We start from the raw sequence: 22,558 nt of genomic DNA, 5'->3' as shown, positions 1-22,558 counted from the left end.
AGATGCTTCTGTTGACTTACTCAGGCTTTAACTCTTCGGGTTTTGGCTCCTCAGGGCTATGTACAGAAGCCAGGCTTTTCCTGCTTCCAGTCCTTCCTCTGGAGATGGAAATGCTCAATCTATTTTGCTCTTTCTTTGAATCTTTCTTCTTTTTGCCCACTGGAGACTGAGGGGGACTACTGGAAATCTGACCAAGACAGGAGTGAGCAAAGACACAGAGTAAGGAGGTGTCACAGAGCAGGGGACAGGGGACAGCAGGATGATGGTGACAGCCCACAGACACGGTAGCTATAACAGACAAATTTCCAAAAGTGTAAAGTTTAAAAATTAGGTTGAAGTGGACGTATTTTACTCCCTCTTAGAATAAGAGGTCTCCTGTTGGAGCAGGTGAGTCTCTTTCTCATGGGAATTTTACCTGTTTATCTCATAATCAAAGACGACCTCAGGTGCTCACATAAATTAACTGACCTAGGAGTTGCATATAAATTCCATGGATGATGTAAATCTTCTGGAAGTTTAGAAGCTTTTTTTTTTTTAAGAGTATTTCAGTTGGCAATAAAACCCTCTAGGAATAATTGTGAGCACAAAATTAAATGATTGCTCAGTGAACAGGCCACACACTGAGTGCACAGTCACACTCTCATCCTTCATAGGCAGGTTCCCCATGGACCACAAGCTTGGGCTTCATTAATATGCAAATAATTTTATGATAAAAATACCATCCAGAGAAACAAATCTCTGGAAGTGCCAGACCAGCAGCATGTGCTGTTCTTAGCATTCCTTACTTGTGCTGCTGCCTCTGGCACAGCTGCTGTGCTGAGCCTCCGTGCTGCCTCCTCCCTGATTTGCTGCTCCCACAGCGCCGGCCTGAAGGACACTCGGATGGAGCTTTTCTGGGAATGTGAGAGCACACACAGGAGAGAGGGCACAGCTCAGCCCCAGGCACGTGGGACACCTACAGAGCTCAGCAGGAGCACACACAGTTCACACAAGTGCTCTTCTGCTCGGAGGGAATCACAGCATCCCCAGGGTAAGGCACTTGCAGCTCTGTTGGATGTCCAGGATGTCACAGTGGGCTGGGTTTACATGGGAAACACTTCTGATATTTAAACATTCTCCACATAAATCACAGTGACAACACTGGGGACAGAACACTCCCATAAGGCATTAGCCAGATTTGGTGCTCAACCCTCCTGTCTGATAGAAAACATTCTTTAAAACAATACAAAATATTCCAGCTATTCTAACAACACCTGATGTTTTGAGCTGTGTTTACAAGTGACAGCCTTTGTAAGGATGCAGGTGATCAAAGACTTGGCACAACACCCAACATTTAAAGTGAATTTACCTGCCCAGGCAGCACAGTTCCCACAGAGGGTGTGATGGTCACAGGACAGTCTGGGGGCACGTGGAACTCAAAGGAAGTGGGGCCAGCTGGGACAGGGCTCCCACTGCCAATCCGTGGGACAGGGTGGGTGAGGGGGTTCCCATCCACGTGGGAATTGAGCACATCCAGGGTGGCTGAAGACACCGAGTTCAGGGCTGTAGCAGCAAACTGAACCAAGGAATGAGACAATTCAAGAGGTGGGTGGACTCCAACTGCTTTGCATGACAGCTTGAATTGTCTAAAATAAACACATAAAACAAATTGTCTCAGCATAAAATAGTGTCTTAATCAGCCCGGAAAATAGGGAGCTAATCCTGTAGTCCCTATTTAAGCAGAATTTCAAGCTTGCAATGGGAATTTTGCCTAAAGATGAACAATAATACTATCTATTTTTAATGCACAATTGGCCAGAGTCCCTGCTTGAATTCTTCCTCTGTGAACTTCTGGAAATACATCCAGTCAAATCAAAGTTTATGCCATCATTATTGCAGTAGCCATGGCTTAAAGCATAAAGCATTTTTGTAAAAAAGAATTCCTTCAGTAATTGTGCTGAAAAAGCAGCAGAGCACTGCAGGTTGAGGGGCTGGAGCTTTGGTTGGGACAAGGATAAACTTGAGGAGGGCTGGGAAAAGTCATGTCAGTGAAGACAGATGTGAAAAGCAAGCATGAAACCAACAGGCACTGAGCAACTCTTGCAAGTGGAGAATTCCCACCTGCCTCAGGTGCTTATCCCAGCCTCACCTCCCCAGGGCAGGCAGGGATTCAGTCTCTGAGCTGGGCTAACAGTGGGAGCCCAGTGAAATTCAGATTTTAGCTTCCCTGCTGTCCATCCATTAACACACCTGTTGATCTCTGTCCTGCAGGTGAGCTCAAAGCTGTACTCTTTTGCCTTGGTGGCTTTAAAGATTATGTCCAGTGGCAGACTTTCCAGGGGAAGAATAATTCCAAATCCATCATTGGGTTGAACTTCAACAAACTTCAAAATGGCAGGATAAGAAATTATTAGTTAAATTATCAGTTTACTGATAAATTAAAATAAGACAATACTGGCAAGATTTAAAAAAACCTGTTATTAAATGTGGAACTGCCAGGAAAAGAGAAACCTTCCAGGGAGAAGTTTTTGTCTGAGTCAGTGCCCAGAGTCTAAGGAGCAGATTTCTCATCTCAAAGTAACTCAAAATGCATTAAATGCATTAACTCAGATTTCAGGAGAATCCCTTCCCCAGCTTCTTCCCATCTGTGGAAATCACCTTGCTCTAATGTTTATTTACTCTTCAGAGAAAACTGAATGAAATGTGGTAAAAATCCCAGCAGTTGCCCCGTGCCTTTGAGAGCTGATTCCTGTCTGAGGCAGGGCAGGAGCAGTTCCACTCCCACAGCTGTGCAGTGCTTTGTGCTTGAGCTGAGGATGATTCTAGAAAGTCTCCCCAGCACACTTCAAGCTCCTCAGGAAGTGCATCCTGGCTAGTAAAGCTTTCCTGAAGCTGAAGTTAACAACTTCTTTCAGCTACTCCTTGATTTTAATCCCCAAGCCAGCTGAGAAGAGGACAATGCCCAATTAACTGCCAGGCTCCTCCAGCTCTGATGCCAGCATGCCCAACCATTTCACACTGTGATCACCCTGCTACCATGGAGCTGGAAGAACAAACTTTCTCCAAAAAATTATTCAGGAGACACAGCCCACATGAACCCAGCAGCTCCTGTGATTAAATTTGTGCTTCCACATCAACTTCCAGTCACTCAGAAAGTGCCCAGGCATGGCTTGGGGTGGTTCCCAAGGAGCATTTAAAGGGAAGCCTTTGGGCATTTGGTGCAAAGTGGGCACATTCCTCAGCCTGAGGCCACAGCCCCAGCCCCAAGCCTGTTTTATTTAGGGGTTAAAGTGTTCCAGGTGCTCTCTTAGGAGACCTCTTGGTGTAAAAACCCAGGAATTCTGATAGGGAAAGGTGAGGAACAGGAAAATCTCCTCCCAGGGGATTTGCACTGGGTGGCAAATGCAGAGGGTGTCACCCAGGGAGATTCACACACTCCAGGACAGAGCTCCAGGAGCAGGATCCCCCTGGGGCTGCAAGAACCAGCCATGATTTATTTACACTCACACTCAGCACGTTCCCATGACACTGAAATCTATTTTGACAGCAGAGGGGGTGTGTGTGGGATAAGTCCATACCTCTGGCAGTCCCACAAATCCAAACTCCTGTGGCAAGATGGATTTGTTTGTTAGGGTGACATTTGCCTGCACAGCTTCGTAGATCGTGCAGTACCCAAAGCTGATCTGTGCTGGGCTGATTTCCAAATCAGAAGTAGTAACAATGGCATGGACAGTAAAAGTAACTTTTATAGCCTGAAACAAATGCAAGAGAACAGGATAAAAACTCCATCTGTGGGTTGTAAGGGCAGGATTTAAATGAAATGTCATCCAAAAGGAAAAGTGCAAGAAAAAGTTACTCTGTTCCTTGACAATAACATGAGCTCAGCACTGAGGAGAAAGGATTAAATTTCCTGTATTGCAAATATGAGACAAGAAAAAATGATCAAATCTGTATCAGCACTTTAAGCATCTTTAACTACTATCACAGAGCTTCAATTAGTAAAGAACTGATCTAAAATTAGGTATCATTAAGTGAAAATTCACTAAAATAATTTACATAAATTGTCTGATAATCAGCATCACAAAAATCCCTGACCTTGTCCATGATCAGGATTGTCACTGGGACCTCCAGGATTCCTGTCTCTGCATTGAAATAACTCCCTGCATCTTCAGGAAGGGACTGCCTGAAAACCCAAAAGCACAAATCCAGTCAGTGCCATTAAAACATTCTGACTATTTTCTCACTAAGAGGAATAATGAACTTTTGATGGATTATTTATGAACAAAAAGAAAAACTGAATCTTGTTACTTAAGGTCTGAAAGTTTTATTATTCACAGCTTTTAGTCTTCATTTAATTGTCCTTAAATTGGAGGATTCACCTGGTTAAGTATCAACTCCAGTTCTTCACTGAAGAGAATTCTTATTAAAATTCTGCTTGCAAGATAAATTCAAATATTAGAGACAATTGAAAAAGAATGGTGGAAGAAAATGCCAATGAAAAATCAGTGACCTGTGAAGTCCCACCTCATGACCAAGGGAAAGAAGATGCAGTCAGGTCAAGAATATTCTGGACTTGCCCCAGATTTCCTTCAGCCTGGCACCCCAGGCAATGCTCTGAGCAGGAGGCATGGGCTGCAAGGCACTGATGTCAGAATGATTGCCCTTGTGCAGTTATATTGGATATTTTTTTTTGTTTTTAAAGACAGGATTTTGGACACACACAGGATTTTAAGGGCGGTCACAGAGGTCAGCATCAATTTATCCTTTTTTTTAATGCCATCCAGTCATTTAAAATTCAGAACAATTAAAAGCTTACTCTCTAATCAGAATATAAACCCTGTGCATCTTTGCTGCAGCCCCTCCACACCACCAACCCAGCCAAGGCAGTGGCTCCCTCTGGCCACTGAGGTTAATGATCAGCACTTTGTATCCCAAAGCAGAGATATAAAATGAACAAACCTGGAGCCCAGCAGTGCCTGATCACCAACCAGCCTTAGAATTTAGAAGGAATATGCAGGTTTTCTGTAGGTGAAGCATCTTGCTGTCACGAGCTCCATTCCAGAGCTTCAAGCCAAGACAATACAAACCTGGAGCATTTTTAGCTCTGCTGCTCTATTTATATCTCAGAGCTCCAGAGTGAGTTGCTTCCTCTTCTTGGGTCTCCACAGTGCTCATGTTGTACTACTACTCATGGAATTGCCTGCAACTCTTTAATGTATTGTTAAAGAATAAAAATAACACCCACTCAGTCACCATGGTGATCCAAAATCTTGCTGTTATTTTGCAATAAGGGTGATGTTCAAAGATGTTGGGAAGTTCTTTACACATTGAACTGAGGTTAAGTGCAAGGGAGGAGTAAAGCATCAGCTTTCACTTTTTCACAGGACATCTCAATAGCAGAAGAAATTAATCTGTTTCATAATAATCCAGATGGGGAAGAAAATACTTGTAACTGTATGGATACAGGGATGGACTCTAAATTAGCTGCTGCACCTCGGGGGAAAGGTCCTGGAATCCTTCAGAAAGGATCTATGAAAATGGCACAATTAAAGAGAAGCACAAAAGACAACTCAAATTTAGATTGACAGGACCAGTTCCAAATGCAGGGAACTACAGGACATGGTGTTTGGGAATTCTGAAAGGCAGCAGAGTAGAGAACTTGCCTTCAACTAAACAGGAGATGTTGGCTTCAAGCTCCCAGGAGCTGGGTTTGGGAACACCTGCCTGAGAATGTCTGTGTGCACAGAACACTCAGGAGAACTTCCCAAGCCTTCAGGCAGCTCTCTGCTCCCTGAGCACTGCTGAGTGGGGGGTTCTTTTCCCTCTGGTGTCACTGGTAACACAGCTGCTCTATTAATAGAGCTCCGAATGCCAGCTCACTGCGAGCCCTCACGGAAATGTGTCACTGGCTCAGAGCTTCCCTCAGCTCCAGCACTCCCCCTGCATCAGGTCTTTAAAATGATCTGTACCCTCAAGCAGCCAGATACTTATTTCGTGTGTCAGAAATGCCTTAATCTCATCAAATCTCCTTTCTGAAGCTTCCCCATTTTTAAAGGAAGATTAAGGTTCTAAATCCAAGCTCTGCCTCCATCCCCTCAGAGAGGGAACGGTGCCTCGCAGCAGCTCAAGTTCAGGAGCTGGAATGTGTCACCATGTTGCTGTTGTTGTAATCTGATGGGATTTGAGATGCTGCAAGAACTGTAAATACTTTCAGTTCCTTGAATACAAGCCTGGTGAAAATGCAGTCAGGATAGAATCCAGAGGTGCTGAGCACATCTGTGAGAATCCAAACACATCCACGGGACTAAGAACCCACATCAAAGAAGCAGCAGCTTGGCAGCAGCAGTCAAAACCAAAGACACTGAATTCCATATGTTATTAATTATTTTTTGAAAAGAAATGTCCTGCTAAATTCTTTAGGATGGCAATGATGAGGTAAATAAAATGAACAGTGGCTGATGGGAGCTCTGGTGTTTAAATTTTAGAAACTGGAATTGTTTCCTATCCCTGAGCTATGTTTGTATCTGTAGATGTTTTGTAAAATGGAGAAGCAGAACTTGCTGGGATAAAGCTTTTAGCATCAGATGTTACATAAAACACCGTGTGAAATTCATTCAATACCTTCATCATTTGGAGAAAAATGTACCTGGGGAGGAGAGATATGGACAGGAAGCCCAACCACTCTCACCTTAATTAGCAAGCACAGGAGCTCTTGTCCAGAAATTATTCAATCAGTGATCCATGAAGCAGCCACCTGCCTCAAAAACCTCCCTCCTGGACAGGAATAGCTTCCCACAGAACGGGAGCAGCCTAGCAGGCAGGGAGAGCTCGGAGTGTCACAGCGCTGCTGTCACCACAGGGGGGACATTGCCTCACAGCCCTGGCAGCCAAGCTCATTTCCTCCTGGAGCATCTGGCAGCTTCCAGGGGGACAGGGGGGAGATCAGACCTGCACTGCAGCAGCACTGTGAGCTCCAGCCTGGACAGCAGGAGGGAACAACAACCCTGCTCAGCTTTTCCACTGACACTGGCTGAAATCCTGAAAGATTAGAGTTGGATTAATGTTGGTTACCTGGGCAGGAACTTGAGCTGAGCACTGAAGGATGACTGAGCCCGGATGAAGCCTGTTTTTGGAAGCAGCTCCATGTGCTTGCTCAATTCTCTGCACACCTCAAACTTCAAACGCAGCGTGGTTGTTGCTCTGCAAACACATCAGACGTGCTCAGGTGGCTTTGAGGCCACTTCAGCAACTCTGGAGTCTGAGCCCTCCTGCCCCCACCCCTGCATTGTAATCAGAACAATCCCAAGCTTCCTTTGAAAATGATGGGCATGGAAAACTGCCACAGCAAGCTCACACAGTTGTGTTCTCTTTTAAGTACAGAAAACAAGACTTGGAAGTTCTGTAACAAACCCAGCTGTAGCAAACAGTGCTCAAACGGATCCAAAGAAAACAGTCAGAGCTCAGCACAGCTCACTCAGGTCAGGGGCAGTCGAAGCCAAGCTCTTGTGAAACAGCAGCTGATTATTTGCTGCTAACATACACTGGCTCTCTCTGGATCAATAGGATGACTGAACCCTGGTGATTTCTTTAAACAAATGGAACCTGTCCTCCACCAGCAGAGCCTCTGCAGGGCTGGAAGGCACAGCATGGCTGAGCTGGTCCTGCCAGCTCTCCTGCTAAACCTTGGGATCAATTTGCCCTGGGAATGGCACACTGGAAGCCAGGAATCCTCTGCCTGTCTACTGAATTCTGGCCCTATCATAGCACAGCAACAGCCATGGACCATCCCCTGCTTTGGAATTTTATGCTTAAGTGCAAAATTGCCGAGCAATTTACAAATATTTCAGCTTGTCATTCTCCTTCCCCTGGACTGGTTTTCAAGCTGTCAGGCCAGATGGTCTCCTCTAAATCAACAGCTACAGCAAGTGGGGCTGGGAGCCTGCAATGATTTCTGACTGTTGACAATCTAAGAGAATTATATACCACTTCATTAAATCAGTGCAGATTATAACCTGCTGAAGAAATTACTTTTTAAAATTATTTATATTGAACACAATTCTGATAAGACACTTTCACCCTTTATGCTGCTTATTTTTGCTGCCTGATTACATCAGTCTTCTTGACCAGAAAAAAACCCCAAACAACTAAAACCCAGGACAAAACCAATATCAGCAACATTTTACAATTCACCAGAGCTTGCTGGGACATTCCAGTTCCAGAGGTATCTGGCTCTCTTGGAAACTTTATCTTTCCCTTGTGTTACAGCCTACAGGTCCCAGTCAATGGATAGAGGCAGGGTCCAGGAGGAATCCTCCTCCTGACACACCAAGGGAAGTGTCAGGAGCTCCTGGAGGGAGAAACTGCTCAGGCCACAACAGAAGGATGGAATCAATCCTTCAATCAATCCACTTTTGCAGGATAAAAAGTTGACACACGTTATTCCTGCACATGAAATACACTCAATTTCAGCCCACCTGACTGTATACCAGGCAATTTTTCCTAATTATGGAAATTGGGTGATAAATCAAAGCCTTGACTTGCCAAGGTGCTAAGGACAGGCTACTACATATTAAGTGCTCTTAATTTAGTGAAACTTGGCAAAGGATCAGCAGGATTTTTCCCTCAGTTAAGAAGTTTTGCCCTAAGCAATTTGACAGCTTCTATCTTTGAGATCCCCTTGAACTCTTAAGTTTCATTAGGAGAGTTATTCTGCTTCTATACTTATAAGTTTTATCCCTGGGTTATCTAGACCAAGTAAAATCACTTACATAACAACTTGTGCTTGTCATATCTGTAAGCTGAATTTCTGAGATAACAGCTTTACTCATTTCTTTCCAACTGTGAAGAATCTCTGCAGTCTGTAATTCTGGTAAGAGGTTTAGAATGGATGCCTTCCATAGAACCAATCTCTCCCCCACCCTCCCACAAACCCACCCCAATCCTATTGAAATAGACTCTAAGAAATGCAAATTGTTAAAATAAGAATTCCATAGTGACTGCATTAGGTGGAGGGAAGACACCCAGCACCTGAAGACAATTAAATGTTCCCATAACTACTTTTAATAGCAGGAAATCTCCAGAAGCCAAGGAGCTGGAATATTCCCTTTATATCACAGTGCAAACAGAACCAGTCCTCAGACGTGACTGACTTGGACTCTGGAACACCCAGATATCTTCCCCTGTCCATCAGTGTCTGCTCACTCTCTGTGTAATCAGAGGGCTCTCTCCTTCCAGTGGAGACCTTAATGCCTCCATGGGTCAGGAAATGCTGCCCCTTCCCCATTTTAGAGTGAATGCAAAAGGACTGACATGATTTATCCAGCATCTAATCCCAGGTCTGGAAAGACTCTCATGAAACTGGCTTCCAGATCCTAAGTCCCCCCAGGACTTTAACTGAATGAAAAATAGCTGAGAAACAACAAAATATTCCTACATAAAATTCCCTGGCTGAATCAACCCAATGTGCACTTAATTTTAGATACATTTATCTCCCTAAATGTTTAGTGAGTAAATTCCACATGAGGAAACTGTGGATTTGCTATTCCCTAGGGGCTTCACAGCTCTCCCCAGGAACAGGAACAACACTGGGAATCTGGCAGGGGTAGGGAGGTGTGTGGTGACCTCATAGCGAGGGCTGGTGTTGGGAGTCTGGCTTAGCAGGATGCCCAAATTTTCCAGAGCTCAGAGGGCTTTCAGGATGTGCCCCTGCAGTGCCAAGGCCAGGGCCACCCAGGGCAGCTCAGCTGCAGTGCCAGGGGAACCCAGGGCAGCTCAGCTGCAGTGCCAGGGGCACCCCAGGGCAGCTCAGCTGCAGTGCCAGGGGCACCCCAGGGCAGCTCAGCTGCAGTGCCAAGGCCAGGGCCACCCAGGGCAGCTCAGCTGCAGTGCCAGGGGCACCCAGGGCAGCTCAGCTGCAGTGCCAGGGGCACCCCAGGGCAGCTCAGCTGCAGTGCCAAGGCCAGGGCCACCCAGGGCAGCTCAGCTGCAGTGCCAGGGGAACCCAGAGCAGCTCAGCTGCAGTGCCAGGGGCACCCAGGGCAGCTCAGCTGCAGTGCCAGGGGAACCTAGGGCAGTTTAGCTGCAGTGCCAGGGCCTGGGGCACCCAGGGCAGCTCACCACAGGGCCAGGGCCACCCAGGGCAGCTCACCTGCTGCACACCTCCACGCTGTCCTGGTACAGCCGCCCGTACAGGCAGATCCTGAGGTCCACGCTGGGCCGGGGCACCCAGATGGGCACATCCACAGAAACTCCAATGGCACTGAAGCTCAGCTGGCAGGGCAGCAATGGCAGGGGATAAGTTCTGTCAGTCTCACATTCTTACTGACCTACAGCAAGGATTTCTGCTATAAATTCAGCTGAGTAAAATATTTTATTATTTGTAGTGCAACAGGTTCTTTAATGAGGCAGACCTAGGAAAATCATTTGCAAAGTAAACCCAAGATGTTACAGTGCCCCAGAAGAGAAACACAATTATACTTTGGGTTGGATTCCTTGACAGGGAACGTGAAAGAAGAGCATCTGCCCATGAGATTGAAAAGAAATATTTAAAGTGCCTTTAGCTGAAGTGGATGGGCCCCAGTCCAGGCTCCCCTGGGGCTGCAGCTCATCCAGGCAGCACAGAAATGCAGGGAAGGCAGCACAGAAATGCAGGGAGGGCAGAACAGAAATGCAGGGAAGGCAGCACAGAAATGCAGGGAAGGCAGCACAGGGCTGTGCTCCCTGCAGTGCCTGGGCCTGGCACCAGGGCCCACAGAGCTCAGCCTTGCAAAGCTGAGCCTGGAAGAGAAGGTGCCCACGGGAGCCTCAGCAGGATCTGCAGCTCCTTCTGCAGCCCAAGGGACAGCCAAGACTGGCTGCTGAGCTGCTGGGAAGTTTGTCTTTATTTTTTGGCAAGATTCTGTGAACTGTTCCAAGCAGAATTTGGCTTCCAATAAAATTTAGAATCACAATATGCTGAAGTGGTAACTAAAGTTGTCATCTCTTCCAGCCTTCACACATCAGCTTCATTACTGCCTGCTAAATAATTCCAATTCTGATAGATCAGAAAGAAAATAAACTAGGTGGGTTGGGAATAAGGGAGAATACTTCCCCATTTATTTCCAGGAAATGAGATGTTTTCCCACAGGATGTCTGATAAAATGGGAATATCAGGATTATTTGCATAGAAATTAAGAGAATTAGCAGGTTTAATAAACATTCTGCATCAGAAATAAGAGCTGTGACTTACAAAGCTACCTCCCATAAAACCACCTAATACATAATTTTTGAGAAGAGCACAAATGAGAAGATTTTAAACTATTTCACACATGGTTTGAAGCAGGTCACTCACTGGTTTGCAGTCTGGGTTGTCAAACACGATCACAAACTCTGCCCTCACGTCCCCAGGGACAGCTGGGACAAACAGGACTGGGATTTTCACTGAGCTGAAGGGTCCAATCTCACCCTCAGTCACCTGAGCAACAACAGTGAAACTCTAGAAATTGCATTGAAATAAAGAGGCTGTACACACTCACTGTACACACACCCTACTACACCTGGTTTGTAACTAAACTGAACTCCCTGTGCACAGGAAAAATCAGAATCAGAACAATATGGCTCAAATCTGACATTTCCCAGACATTCTTCCTGCCCCTTCTTGTGTGTTGTCACCAGACTTTGTTTAACCACAGAATCACATAGCAAAAAAAAAAAGAAAAAAAGAATTAATTGTGGCAAATGTGAATTGCCACAAAAAGTTCTATGTGAAAAGGTTTTAACCTTTTTTAGAACGACCTTTTGTCTCTATAGATCAAAATAAGGGGAAAAGTGTGCTGTGATTTCATTTTAAGAATGAACTGTGATACAGTGATCTCCAGTGGGCTTGGAATGACCATGTACTTGAGCATTTCTCACCAGAGCAATTTATTTGATGTAGGCTCAGCCTAGTGAGATCTTGTCTGGATCTCAGGACATTCATTACCTTTCCAAGCATAATTTCAATTGGTATTTCTTCAGGAGAAAGTTCCACTAAATTATCTGCATTGTCTGTGTCCAGATCTGATCTGGTATTTAATTCTCCTTGACCAAGATGTTCTGGGGAGAGAAACAAACACAAACCAAAATAAAATGCTGGATGTGTCCATCAGAAACAATAGCTAACAAAGCACAAGTACATTACTTTGAGTCAATATTGCAAATCCAGGCATGTATAGCCATAATGGGAAAACTGGAATGCCTGGAAGGAAATATTTGTTTGGCCATCCAGCTTTAGTCTAGTTTGGAATTCTACCTGAGCCTTCCAGTGAGTAACAACATGAATGGTTCAAAAATACAGACTCAGCTGGAAGGGGGGATGACCTTCAAGAGCAATTTCAGTGGGATAAAGGAATGCAGGCAGAAGGACCTGCAAAAACCACCCACAACCTTTCCATGGAACTTTCAGCTTCCTGCAATTGGAATGATCAGTATTGGGAAGAAATGTTAAAGAACATAGATACGAAAAAAATTAAGAAAGTCTTTCTTCCACAAGACTGGATTTTATTAAGCACATAGTAAACATTAGGAATGAGATGGAAAATGTCTGAGGAGGTTCATCTTTCTGCTTCCTTGTTCCTAGAATTACAGACTATAAAAATAAACCTGTCATGTGGATTGCTATTCTGAGAAGTGGGGATTCAGTTGCTGAGACAAGGATGATGTTAACAATTTTGCAATTTCTGAAGCTGGTTGGGTTCTGTGTTCTTCTGAGTCTGAACTGTTGATCACTAATGAGCAGTGAGGTTCTTTGCTGCTTTTGATATAATGGTGTCAAGACATTATTTTTAGTCATTTTCTGTGAGGCAGCACACAAAGAAATATAAAATTACTCCTGGAGTGATGAGCTACTTCATTTACTGAGTAACTTTGCAAACTGAACTGCTCAGTTCTTTCCAGGAGACTACAGCTGGATAAAGCCTGGCCTGGGGAGGTGCAGGGCTGTGCTCCAAAGCATCACCTCACCTGTGGCACTGCTTCTCTTGGGCTCCTGGGCTGCACAGGGGGTCATCCCCTCCCTGGGCTCAGCACAGCTCTTGTTTGGATCCCCAGCTGCCTCAGGGCCTGTGCTGCCTTCCTCTTCAGAGTCACAGGCACTGGGATGTTCAGTGACCTATTAGGAATCACAGAGAGGGATCTTCTCCCATGGCTGCTCCTCTGCCTTGCACCAGCTCCAGTTCTACCCAGCAAAAGTTTTATGCAAATCAGCCTTGTGTTTTCTTGCAACAGTTCCATGCTATAAATGGAGAAATGTGTTGCACTTTCCAAGACCTGCACTTTCTACAAGACCTTTATCAATGAGCAGATTGAATTTTTTGCTGGCTGCCCCAAACAGGTAAATAATGTAACAGGAGCAGTGCAGTGTAGTGCCAGTTACTTTACAATTAACAAAACCAACATTTTTCTAGTGGAAACCCAGGCAGTTTTATGTCAAAACTAAGTCTGGTGAAACCAGCCCTCTCTTTATCACACCCCTCACTTGATTGCTAGTTTTGCAGCAGTTCACATGTTTCTGCCTTCCACGAGTTGAGATTTTTAATGACTCTGTCAGAATCTCCTCTTTTAACTGAAGTATTTTCTCCTAATTGTCATGAATGTGGAGAAAATAGGAATCGTGACATAAATTACTAAAATACTTTAAAAAATCAGCATTGCTGGTTTCCCCATGCCTCACAAGATATTTGCTTTTACTTTCCAATATTTGGGTCTAACAGATTATATTTATACCAACCCAAATGTACCAAAGGTTGGACCAGATGATCTTCCCAAGTCCTTTCTGACCTGAGCTGCTTTGTGATTCTGCACAACTCCACCACATTTCCCAAAGCAGAACATTTCTATTCCTTTAGGGAAGTGCTTTTGAACCCACCACTATTGCAGGAGCAGCTTTTACTGTTGCTCTGAGGGTACTTGTGGCGCCTGCTGACGTCTGAACTTTGAATCTGGCTCCCAAAGCCCCGCTGTTTGTCAGGCTGATGGGCCGTGAAATTGTCTCTCCCACCACAAGGCTGCCAAAGTCAATGAGCTCCTTATCCAGAGCCAGCTGTGAGAAGAGAAACCATTAATTACCACTGGCCTACATAGCACTAATGTCAATTAAGTGAGCATCAGCTTTTTATAATAATAATTATATTATCCACATGCTTAAAAGTCCCTTACCATGCAGGTTTTGACTGTGCATTTCAGTGGGACAGAAAAAGAACCTGTCTGGGCCATAAACATGACTGCTCCTTCCAGCCCTTTATTTATCTAGAAAACAAAACAGAAAAAAACCCCAAGTCATTTCAGAAGATTTAGCCTGATGAAAAATATTTTCACTCATTCTTTGAGTACCATATTAAAATGTATCTTTACTGATTCTATGTTTCCACTTTAAGACAGTCTTTGTGACAGCTTGGTTAACTTTAGCTGGGCAAGATTATAAATATTTGGAAACTTGCTCTCATTTGGAGGCATTTTTCCAAACATGCCCTCAGAATTTGCCTTATGACAATTTATCAGAGCTTGAACATGCACACAGCTGTCCATGTGCAACAGTAGCTCTTCTAAAAATGTAGGTTTTTTCTTGTTAACAGTTAAGAAATTCAATTAATGATGGTTTTAATCAGACTAGTGGCCTATACTAGGATTCTCCTCATTGTGCACTTACCATTGGCTTAAATGTTACCAGGAATTCACAGGACATCCCAGAAGACATTTTGGCAGGTGGGTCAAAACTGTGGAGATAATTAACATAAAACTCCAAATTAAAGCTGTGGATGGAACACCCAGCTCCTGCTCTGGTAACAATGGCAGATTGCTTTTTCTTTTCCCCCTCACTTGGACTAATTATTAGAAAAGTCAGAATGAGTGACAGATTAATGAAAGGCTCCAGAACCCTGCTGCAACTGGGAAACAACAAAGGCTGATTCTTTATTAAGGTTTTATTCAGAAAGACTCAAAGTGCTTTTAAAAGGCAAGACAGGGACTGCAGCCAAGGAGGTGAAGCTGAGGCTCAAAATCAGCAAGAAGAGGTGGAACTGCCCAGTCAGACAATTAGGAAGCAATTTCTCCCCTTTTCCATTTTAATGTTGCTCTGTAACATCTCCCCTGTCCAAACACAAAATGAAGAGGAAAAACCCAAGGAGGGAGCTGCAGATGATTAGAGAATGTGCTGCTTGTTGCCAGCTGTATCAAAATTATCTTGAATAGAATCTGCCACTCATTTCATGGTCTGTGTGAGGCAGGGAAAATGCCCATCAGAAGACAAGACATTTCACAGCTGCACTGTAAATGAAATGATTGAGGCACTCCTGGAGCCCTGCTCTGCCTGGCAGAGGAGCCAGAGGAGATAAGGAAGTGTTGTCAGCCATGGGAGCCCCTAAGCCAAGTGAGACATGGAACACACTCGCCCTTCACAGCTTTATCAAAACAAAATTAAACTCAAACCAAAGCAAAATGAAACTTTCTCAGAAAGGGAAACAGTTCAGAATTCAGGAGCTTAAAATGTGGACAGGGAATAAGCACCTGCATGCTGACCTTCTGAACAGACCCCTGGCAGGTTCTCCTGAGGAGGACTCTAAGGAATGGTTCTTTATTTCAAATGTCACCTGGATTAAATAGTTCTGATTTAGAGCACAAAGGGCCAGACCCAGAAACCCACACAGAACCACTCTGCTAAGGAGAGGCTCCATGGGGTATAATACTGCTCATTTATCACTGGAATAAAGCTTTTATCAGCAAATCCAGTGCCTGTCACTGATAACAGCTCTCAAGTGTTATGGCTGTAAATACCTGTGCACTGATTTCGAGGACAGTGACACCATGACAGTGTACATGTGCTTGGCAAAACTATTTTGTAACAAACAATTTACATCTGGCTCTACCTGAGATAAGCATTATAGAGTGTAGGATCAGTGTCCACAGGTCTGTGCTCTGCTGATCAAATTATTAATAACATGAAAATGGAGAATAAAATCTTAGATTATTTTTGCTAGCTATCCTGTTGGCAAATGTATGGGTAACCAATTGAATTTTAAAAAGTTAATTAATTTATCAGATGCTGAAAAATATTCACAACTCCTGATATTTGGGGAGTACTTTGAAAGGCAGCTACAGCAAGGAAAGACTTAGGCCTTTCAAAAAGTATTGTTTAATTTTTGGTGAAAACCAGAGGTGCTGATTTACCACATGCAATTGTCCAACATACTAAATGAGAGAAAAAAATCAATCTCTGAGAGCAGGAAACCCTCATTTTGTCGGATTAGTAGCTTCAGGCTTTGTCACAGAAATTAGACACATTTAAGTGGGTCAAAATTAAATCCACACACGTGATTTGAACCAGCTATGAGCTATACATGGAGTCAGGCAGCAGAGCAGGTTTAGGAGCTGAAGGGCTCTGCTGTGTCCTGCTCAATTATCCACCTCCACCAGGCTGGGAATGAAGTGCTCCACACCTCTCCCAATCCACCAGAGCAGCTGGATCCAGACTTTGCAGCTCTCCAGGGATGATGTTCAGTCAAGAACTCTCTGTTCACATTCCTGGGGACTCTTGTGAGGACAAAGTGGGCAAGGAATGGCTTCACCTTGGAGCATCCTGTCCTTATCAGACAATCCAGAAATGCCAGGTGTGGTTTATACCCACAAGGACCGTGGGCAGTGAGCTGGGAAAGGAGCTCTGGAGTATGAAATCACTTACAGGGGTGAAACAACTTTTTATTCACTGGGGTGTCATTAAACTGTCCCACAGGTGGCTTCTCTAGGTCAGCAGAAGGGTTGACACCTGAACTTCTCCTCAAGCCAGAGGAATTCACCTCCATGTCTCCTATTTGTCCATAAGTTTCACTTACACACAGGAACATTTTTTCACTTTTAGGCTAGACTGCAATAATTTTTTGTTTGTTTGTTTCACAGAATTCCAGTTAAATAAATTCTTTTCACTACTTCATTTTTTAGAGAAATACAACTTTTCACAACTTGCCTTTTATATATTTAAAGGCTCAGTCCAGCTCCAGAGAGAGCTGGTGTCTGAATTCCTAAAAAGAAACACTTATGGATACCTCCTTTTGTTTATTTATAAACAGTGAGATAAAATTATCAATATAGTTAAACTGAGATTAATTTGCAATCTCCCAAGCAGACACAGTGCTTATTGCATAACCTGGCAGCAGGATTACAGGAGTAGATTGATGGGAAAAACCACAGGATTGCAATTTAAGTGTTCTTTGCTCTGAGATTGATTTCCTTTATTTCCTCAGGGTTTTTTTCCCTTCCTTTTCTGTTGAATTAAACTGTGTTTATCTCAAGCCACAAGTTTGACTTTTCCCCCCCCATCCCTCTGAGGAGGGGGTGAGGAGCTGCTCTGTGGAGTTTCTGTGCCTGCAGGGTTAACCCACGACAAGCAGACATTTCAGTTGCTGCAGAACTGGGTTCCAGCTCTCGTGGTACAAAGGTAAAACAAGTCTGAAGTGAATTTACTTACTGAACACTGATGAAGTCCTTGAGACATTCACTGATTCCCACCAGCTTGCAGGAATTAACACTGTAGGATGCATTTGTCAAAATGATCTTCTTTTTGTAGATTTGACCAACATCAAAATCCTTGGAATGCCAAACATACCAGGTGAGTGTCAGAGACATGATGTCATGTTCATGGTCTGAGTTATTAACACTTTTATTAACTAACTGAAATTTACCTGCATGGGAGTCAGCACTTCTTTAAGGACATTATTTTACAGTGATCATGTGTTTACAAACAATATACAAGTACCAGTCATGCTGCCCTTCAAAAAACACACAACACAATCCAACAGGAGGTTTGATCATCTGCTCACCTTTCTGACAGTATTTCAACTCCCCTGAGAAAAGGAAGTATTTTACAGTTTAGATAGTAAAAATAAGTAATTTATTTAATCTATCACTTAACAAAGAGATTGTTAGAGGAAAAAGGCAAGAGCTGTTTCAAATTTCACTACAGACCTATTAAAGGCTGCAACAGATTTCTGATCAAGACATTGGGATATGCCTCCAGCAGACACCTCTCTACAATTCCATGCAGAATGGCCACTGACCTTGAAATGAATGCAGCTGGGTTTGCTGTGGAAAGCACAGCCCTTGTGGTCCTGGGCAGGCACAGTTTGCTTGTGAAGAATTGCAGTTTGGAGTTTCTCCATTTTTTTCTTAGCCATTTGTTTCCTTATTGCCCTGATAGCCAACAGTGCTGGATCTTCTGCTTTGGGCACCTAAAAAGAACAGACAGAAAAGCCACCAGATCTGTGTGTGACCACAGAATCTGCAGCTCCAGTAGAAAACTCTGCAGAAGGAATCTTCCAGCACCTGGCCAGCCTTTGTCTGGCTCTCTCCAGTCAAACTCAGCATCCCAACCTCAGCATGAAGAATTTCACGGATTCTCAGCTGTCTGTTCTGCAGTTTATCATCACCCAACACTACAAAATCATGGTTTTCATGGCAGAATTAGCTTTTCTGCACTTTAAGGGGCTTTTTTCCTTCTCAGCTTATTAAACATTGAGAAAAAAATCAGCTGACTTCACTGGAATGTTTCAGTCATGGTCCAGTGCTCCTCCATGCAAGCCTAGGAATATGTACTGACATGATTTCTTTTTGATGGATTCTGAAGTTTTTTAAATTCAAAGAAGTAAACATAATGTGATTTATGTCTTCACAGATTTCTGAACTAAACCTAAAGCACTGTTTTCTCTTTGAGAGAACAAACTCCTCCAGAACAGTGTCAAACAGCACTGACTGATGATATTCTCACATCTGAATTTGTGCATCTATGTAATAACATAATGTCTGCATTTTAACTGCAAAATACACAATTATTGGTTTCAAGCAAGGTTCTTTTCTGTTTCTAACAGGAGATATCACAACATTTACCTTGTGCAAGTCATATTGTCGACTCCAAAGTCCAGGGAACTCTGGGACCAGGAGGGTCTTGTGCCTCTCTGTGTCCTCATCACCACTTTCCCAGAGCACATCCTGGGGTCTGTTCTCAGAACTCTCTCCTTGGGGAGCAGTTCCCTCCCCAGCCAAGGAACAAACTGATGGAGGGCACCACGACTTTGGTGAAAGAACACAAGTTTTGAAGATACAGTTAAAAATTACAGTTGCTTCAACAGTTATCAATTTCTGAGGAGATCTTTTAACACAAAAATTACAGGTCTTTGGCTTTTTGGCCTCTTGGCCGTTGGCTCACAGGCCAAAGATGCCAACTTAGGCCAATCCCCTCTTAAAACACTGAATACAGACAAAAATTTTATGTTAAAAGTCACTCTATTTCCTTCAAGAAAAAGGAAACAAAGAGATATTAAGAGATCTGATGGGGAAATTACTCTCCATTTGTTCTCTACTGTCTCATGTTTTGTTGTAGTCTGTTCTATTTTTAAACAGATTTCAATGACCTGCATGTTTAACAAAACAAAACAAGACAATCTAGAGAGAGTCGATTCCTAGGCTTTTGATTACCTGTGATATTTCTTCTTCTGCATGTTTGCAGGTGTCCTCACTTTGCCAGGCTTTCCCACTCTGCAGTAAAGGATTCTCAAGTTTACCACGAGCCTTTATTGCCTTAGTAGGGGACTGACTTTTTCTCTGCTTGTGAGTAGCAGCTCTTTCTTGCAAAATTCGAGACACAATCTCCATTTTTCTTGACTTCTGCAGTTCTCTAAAAGCTCTGTAATCCGAAGTTGTAAGAAATATTAACCCAACCATGATTGTTTAACAATAATATTAAATACAACCCAGTTCCCTTGGAGCCTTTTAGCTAAATAGCAAGTCTTTCAGTTGGGTTCAGTGGTAATTTGTGCCAAGACACCAAGTGATTCAGAGGCTGTTTATACATTTTTACAGACTAAATATACTCAGTTACAGTGTTTGAGAAGGCTGATACAGACTTTCACAGCGTTCACGGGAGGAAAAAGGACAGTTACTTCAGGTTTCCAGTTTGGGGTCACTGAACTCCCCTCCTGGAGGAGTCGATCACGGAACACCCACGGAGCTCTGGAGCTCTGAGCACCCCTAAGGCAGAGTTCAGGGCACCAAGAACAGACTGTGCAAGTGCCACACACAGAGTGGGAGAGGCAGTTCACTCCCTCCAGGCACCATCAGAGATGTTCTGCCTTCAGGACCTGAGTGAGCTCCAGGGAGCAGGCAGAGTTTGATATGGATATGATACTCACTCTTTCCTTTTCTCGTGCTCTTGCTGTCGTTTATGGAGAAAAATTTCCCTGACAACATTGCCTCCTTCTGCTAGGATGGCCTCCCTCATCTTCATCTCCTCTTTCTTTGCCTCCAAGGCCTTTGCTTTGTTCAAAATCTGGAGAGTTTGGAGCCTTTCCTATGAAAGGCACACAAACCAGTTACATATTTGAGTCACATATTAAAGAATATAAAACAGAGGATCTAATGCTGGTCCCCTTATCCAAGTATCCATTTGTGGTGGATGCCTCTGAAGCAGAAGGTATTGTCTCTAATATTCTCTGCAGCCATGGGGAGCTGAGATGCAGAAAGCTCTGACTAGGTCCAGGCTACTTCTTTTCCCTTCCAGCCTGCCCCTGGAATGCTGCTCAGTGAAGGAATGTGAAAAGATAACAGTTCTAAACAAATCAGGTTTAAATTAAGATCATTCCCTCATATCCTACAGAACATAAATAGAAAAGCAAAGCAGCATAGCTCAGAAATTCCTAATTTATACTATTTAAATTCTCAAATAACTGTTTTTCTACCATATGTTTTCTCCATGTGGAATATTTCTGCATTGGGATCCAAATAACTGGAAATCCTTCTGGCTGAACTTCCAGAGAACTTTTTTTAGTATGCATTATTTCCCAGAGAGTTTCCCTCCCAGAACAACTAGACTGTTGACAGAATAAACTGCATCAGCAGAATGTCAAAACCTGCCCACACAGATCTCACGCCATCCCTGCCATGGTTAAATTCTCCCCAGTTTCAAGGGGTTTGGTCAGTGATGTGATCAAAAATCACCACACAGCTCTGCAAGGAAAACTGAGCATGAGAAGCCAGCAGTACCCAAGTCAGTGAGTTCACTGCCATCCCAGCCCAGCAGCAGTACCCTGTTGGAAGTGATGCTGGTTTTCAGGGAAAGCACAGCTTGGATCCTTCTCTCCATATGCTCCTGCGCTTTTGCTTCTTCCTTTGCATTTTTTTCATGAATTCTGTAAGCAAAGTAAAATCTTTCAGGCTCTCATCCTGGAAAGCTCTTGCTAATAGAATGGCTGAGCTGACAAGGAGCAATTGCCACCAGGCACTGCTGCTGCACAGCCCTGTTTGGGGGGCACTGCCTGTGGGCACAGGGGAACAGCTGCAGACTCCTCCAAACACGGCACTGCTCGAGCTCCAAGTGCCAACAGGTTTTCAAATATTTTGCTCAACAACTTTAATTTTTTTAAATTTTGGATATGAAGAATGTGTTTCATGTTATGACATATGACTGGCTGCTAAAATAAAGAATTCAGGTGTTGCTCATATAAGCAGTATCTAAACCTTATGTAGCAAACTTTTACAAGCCAAGCACATGTACCCATACTAAAAATAAACCCTGAAAACTCTACAAGTTGGAAATATGTGGGCAGGAATCAAACCTGGGAATATTCCAGCTAATATAATAGGAAAGAAGAAAAACAATTAAGATTGATATGTTTGATATATTTGTCAAGGAAAAATCCATCTTATTTTGTTTTTTTTTAATTATGACCAGTTTGTACATGCCATCTAATAAAAATAAAACAGCACAGAAACAATACAATTATTTCAATCATTTTACAATTAAGTCCTATTATTTATATATTAGGATATATTTACATATATGTAAAAATAAGTAACAAATGTTCTGTTTCTTCAGCAGCAAAATAATTCAACACCAGAGTAATAACATAAACATCAGCCTATGAAAGAATATGTAATTTGAAATCAAACAGAGCAGCAGCACAAGGAAATGGCCCTTGAAGCCACTGATGCTTTTTTACCACATTTCTGAGGGGACATAGAATGGCACAGGGCAGGGTTCAAACCTGGATTTTAGTTGTACTACTTCAGGTAATGACACACACACCAATATAAAATGGTTCAAATCATTATCAATGCCTCCAAGTGGTCAGAGCCCTCATGACGAAGACTCCAGGGAATCTGGAGGCCATGCTAGGACACTGAGTGGATTTTCTCCTTTCCATGTCCTTTTTGCTCCGTAAGATCTCAATGCCTCACCACACTATACCTGGCACGAGATTTCCAGGTGAAACAGAAGACACAACTTACAGAAAAATCATTATTTTTCAAAGACTGGAGGATAAAGTCTTGCCCAGCAGAGAACACACAACAGGAAAGGAGTGAAGCCCCACCTTGCCATGCTTTGCCTCAGGAAGCAGACTGCTTTCTCATGGTTCCTTTTGGCATCCTCGAGGAGCTTTTTATTTCTTTCTTCCCGTTCTCTCCGGGCTTCTTCCTCTCTTCTGCAAGACACAGACAAACCAACAGTTGCAGCAGGACTAAGGAAAATTTGATTCCAACACAAGGAGACCTCAGGGTGGGCTTGGGGAGTTGATGAATATGG

General features: G+C 43.5%; 1 protein-coding gene across 1 annotated transcript in view; it reads right to left on the bottom strand.

The window, feature by feature from the left end:
* The window catches only part of CFAP74 (cilia and flagella associated protein 74), a 36,046-nt gene that overhangs the window by 8,468 nt on the left and 5,020 nt on the right, over positions 1-22,558 (bottom strand). Inside the window, exons 8-28 of the mRNA XM_059866666.1 lie at positions 22,347-22,457; positions 21,062-21,164; positions 20,169-20,326; positions 19,456-19,663; positions 18,868-19,050; positions 18,042-18,212; positions 17,453-17,571; positions 14,642-14,708; positions 14,152-14,241; positions 13,862-14,035; positions 12,958-13,105; positions 11,939-12,051; positions 11,309-11,431; positions 10,127-10,248; positions 7,051-7,179; positions 4,075-4,162; positions 3,558-3,731; positions 2,230-2,363; positions 1,349-1,625; positions 786-893; positions 21-166 (exon numbers count right to left, since the gene is read on the bottom strand). Coding sequence (XP_059722649.1) covers positions 21-166; positions 786-893; positions 1,349-1,625; positions 2,230-2,363; positions 3,558-3,731; positions 4,075-4,162; positions 7,051-7,179; positions 10,127-10,248; positions 11,309-11,431; positions 11,939-12,051; positions 12,958-13,105; positions 13,862-14,035; positions 14,152-14,241; positions 14,642-14,708; positions 17,453-17,571; positions 18,042-18,212; positions 18,868-19,050; positions 19,456-19,663; positions 20,169-20,326; positions 21,062-21,164; positions 22,347-22,457 — 2,946 coding nt within the window. The remainder of the gene's footprint in view (positions 1-20; positions 167-785; positions 894-1,348; positions 1,626-2,229; positions 2,364-3,557; positions 3,732-4,074; positions 4,163-7,050; positions 7,180-10,126; positions 10,249-11,308; positions 11,432-11,938; positions 12,052-12,957; positions 13,106-13,861; positions 14,036-14,151; positions 14,242-14,641; positions 14,709-17,452; positions 17,572-18,041; positions 18,213-18,867; positions 19,051-19,455; positions 19,664-20,168; positions 20,327-21,061; positions 21,165-22,346; positions 22,458-22,558) is intronic.

Source organism: Haemorhous mexicanus, chromosome 23 (assembly GCF_027477595.1).
Source record: "Haemorhous mexicanus isolate bHaeMex1 chromosome 23, bHaeMex1.pri, whole genome shotgun sequence".
Lineage (NCBI taxonomy): Eukaryota > Metazoa > Chordata > Aves > Passeriformes > Fringillidae > Haemorhous > Haemorhous mexicanus.
Note: the sequence above shows the minus strand (reverse complement) of the source record. Positions and strands in the feature narration are given on the sequence as shown.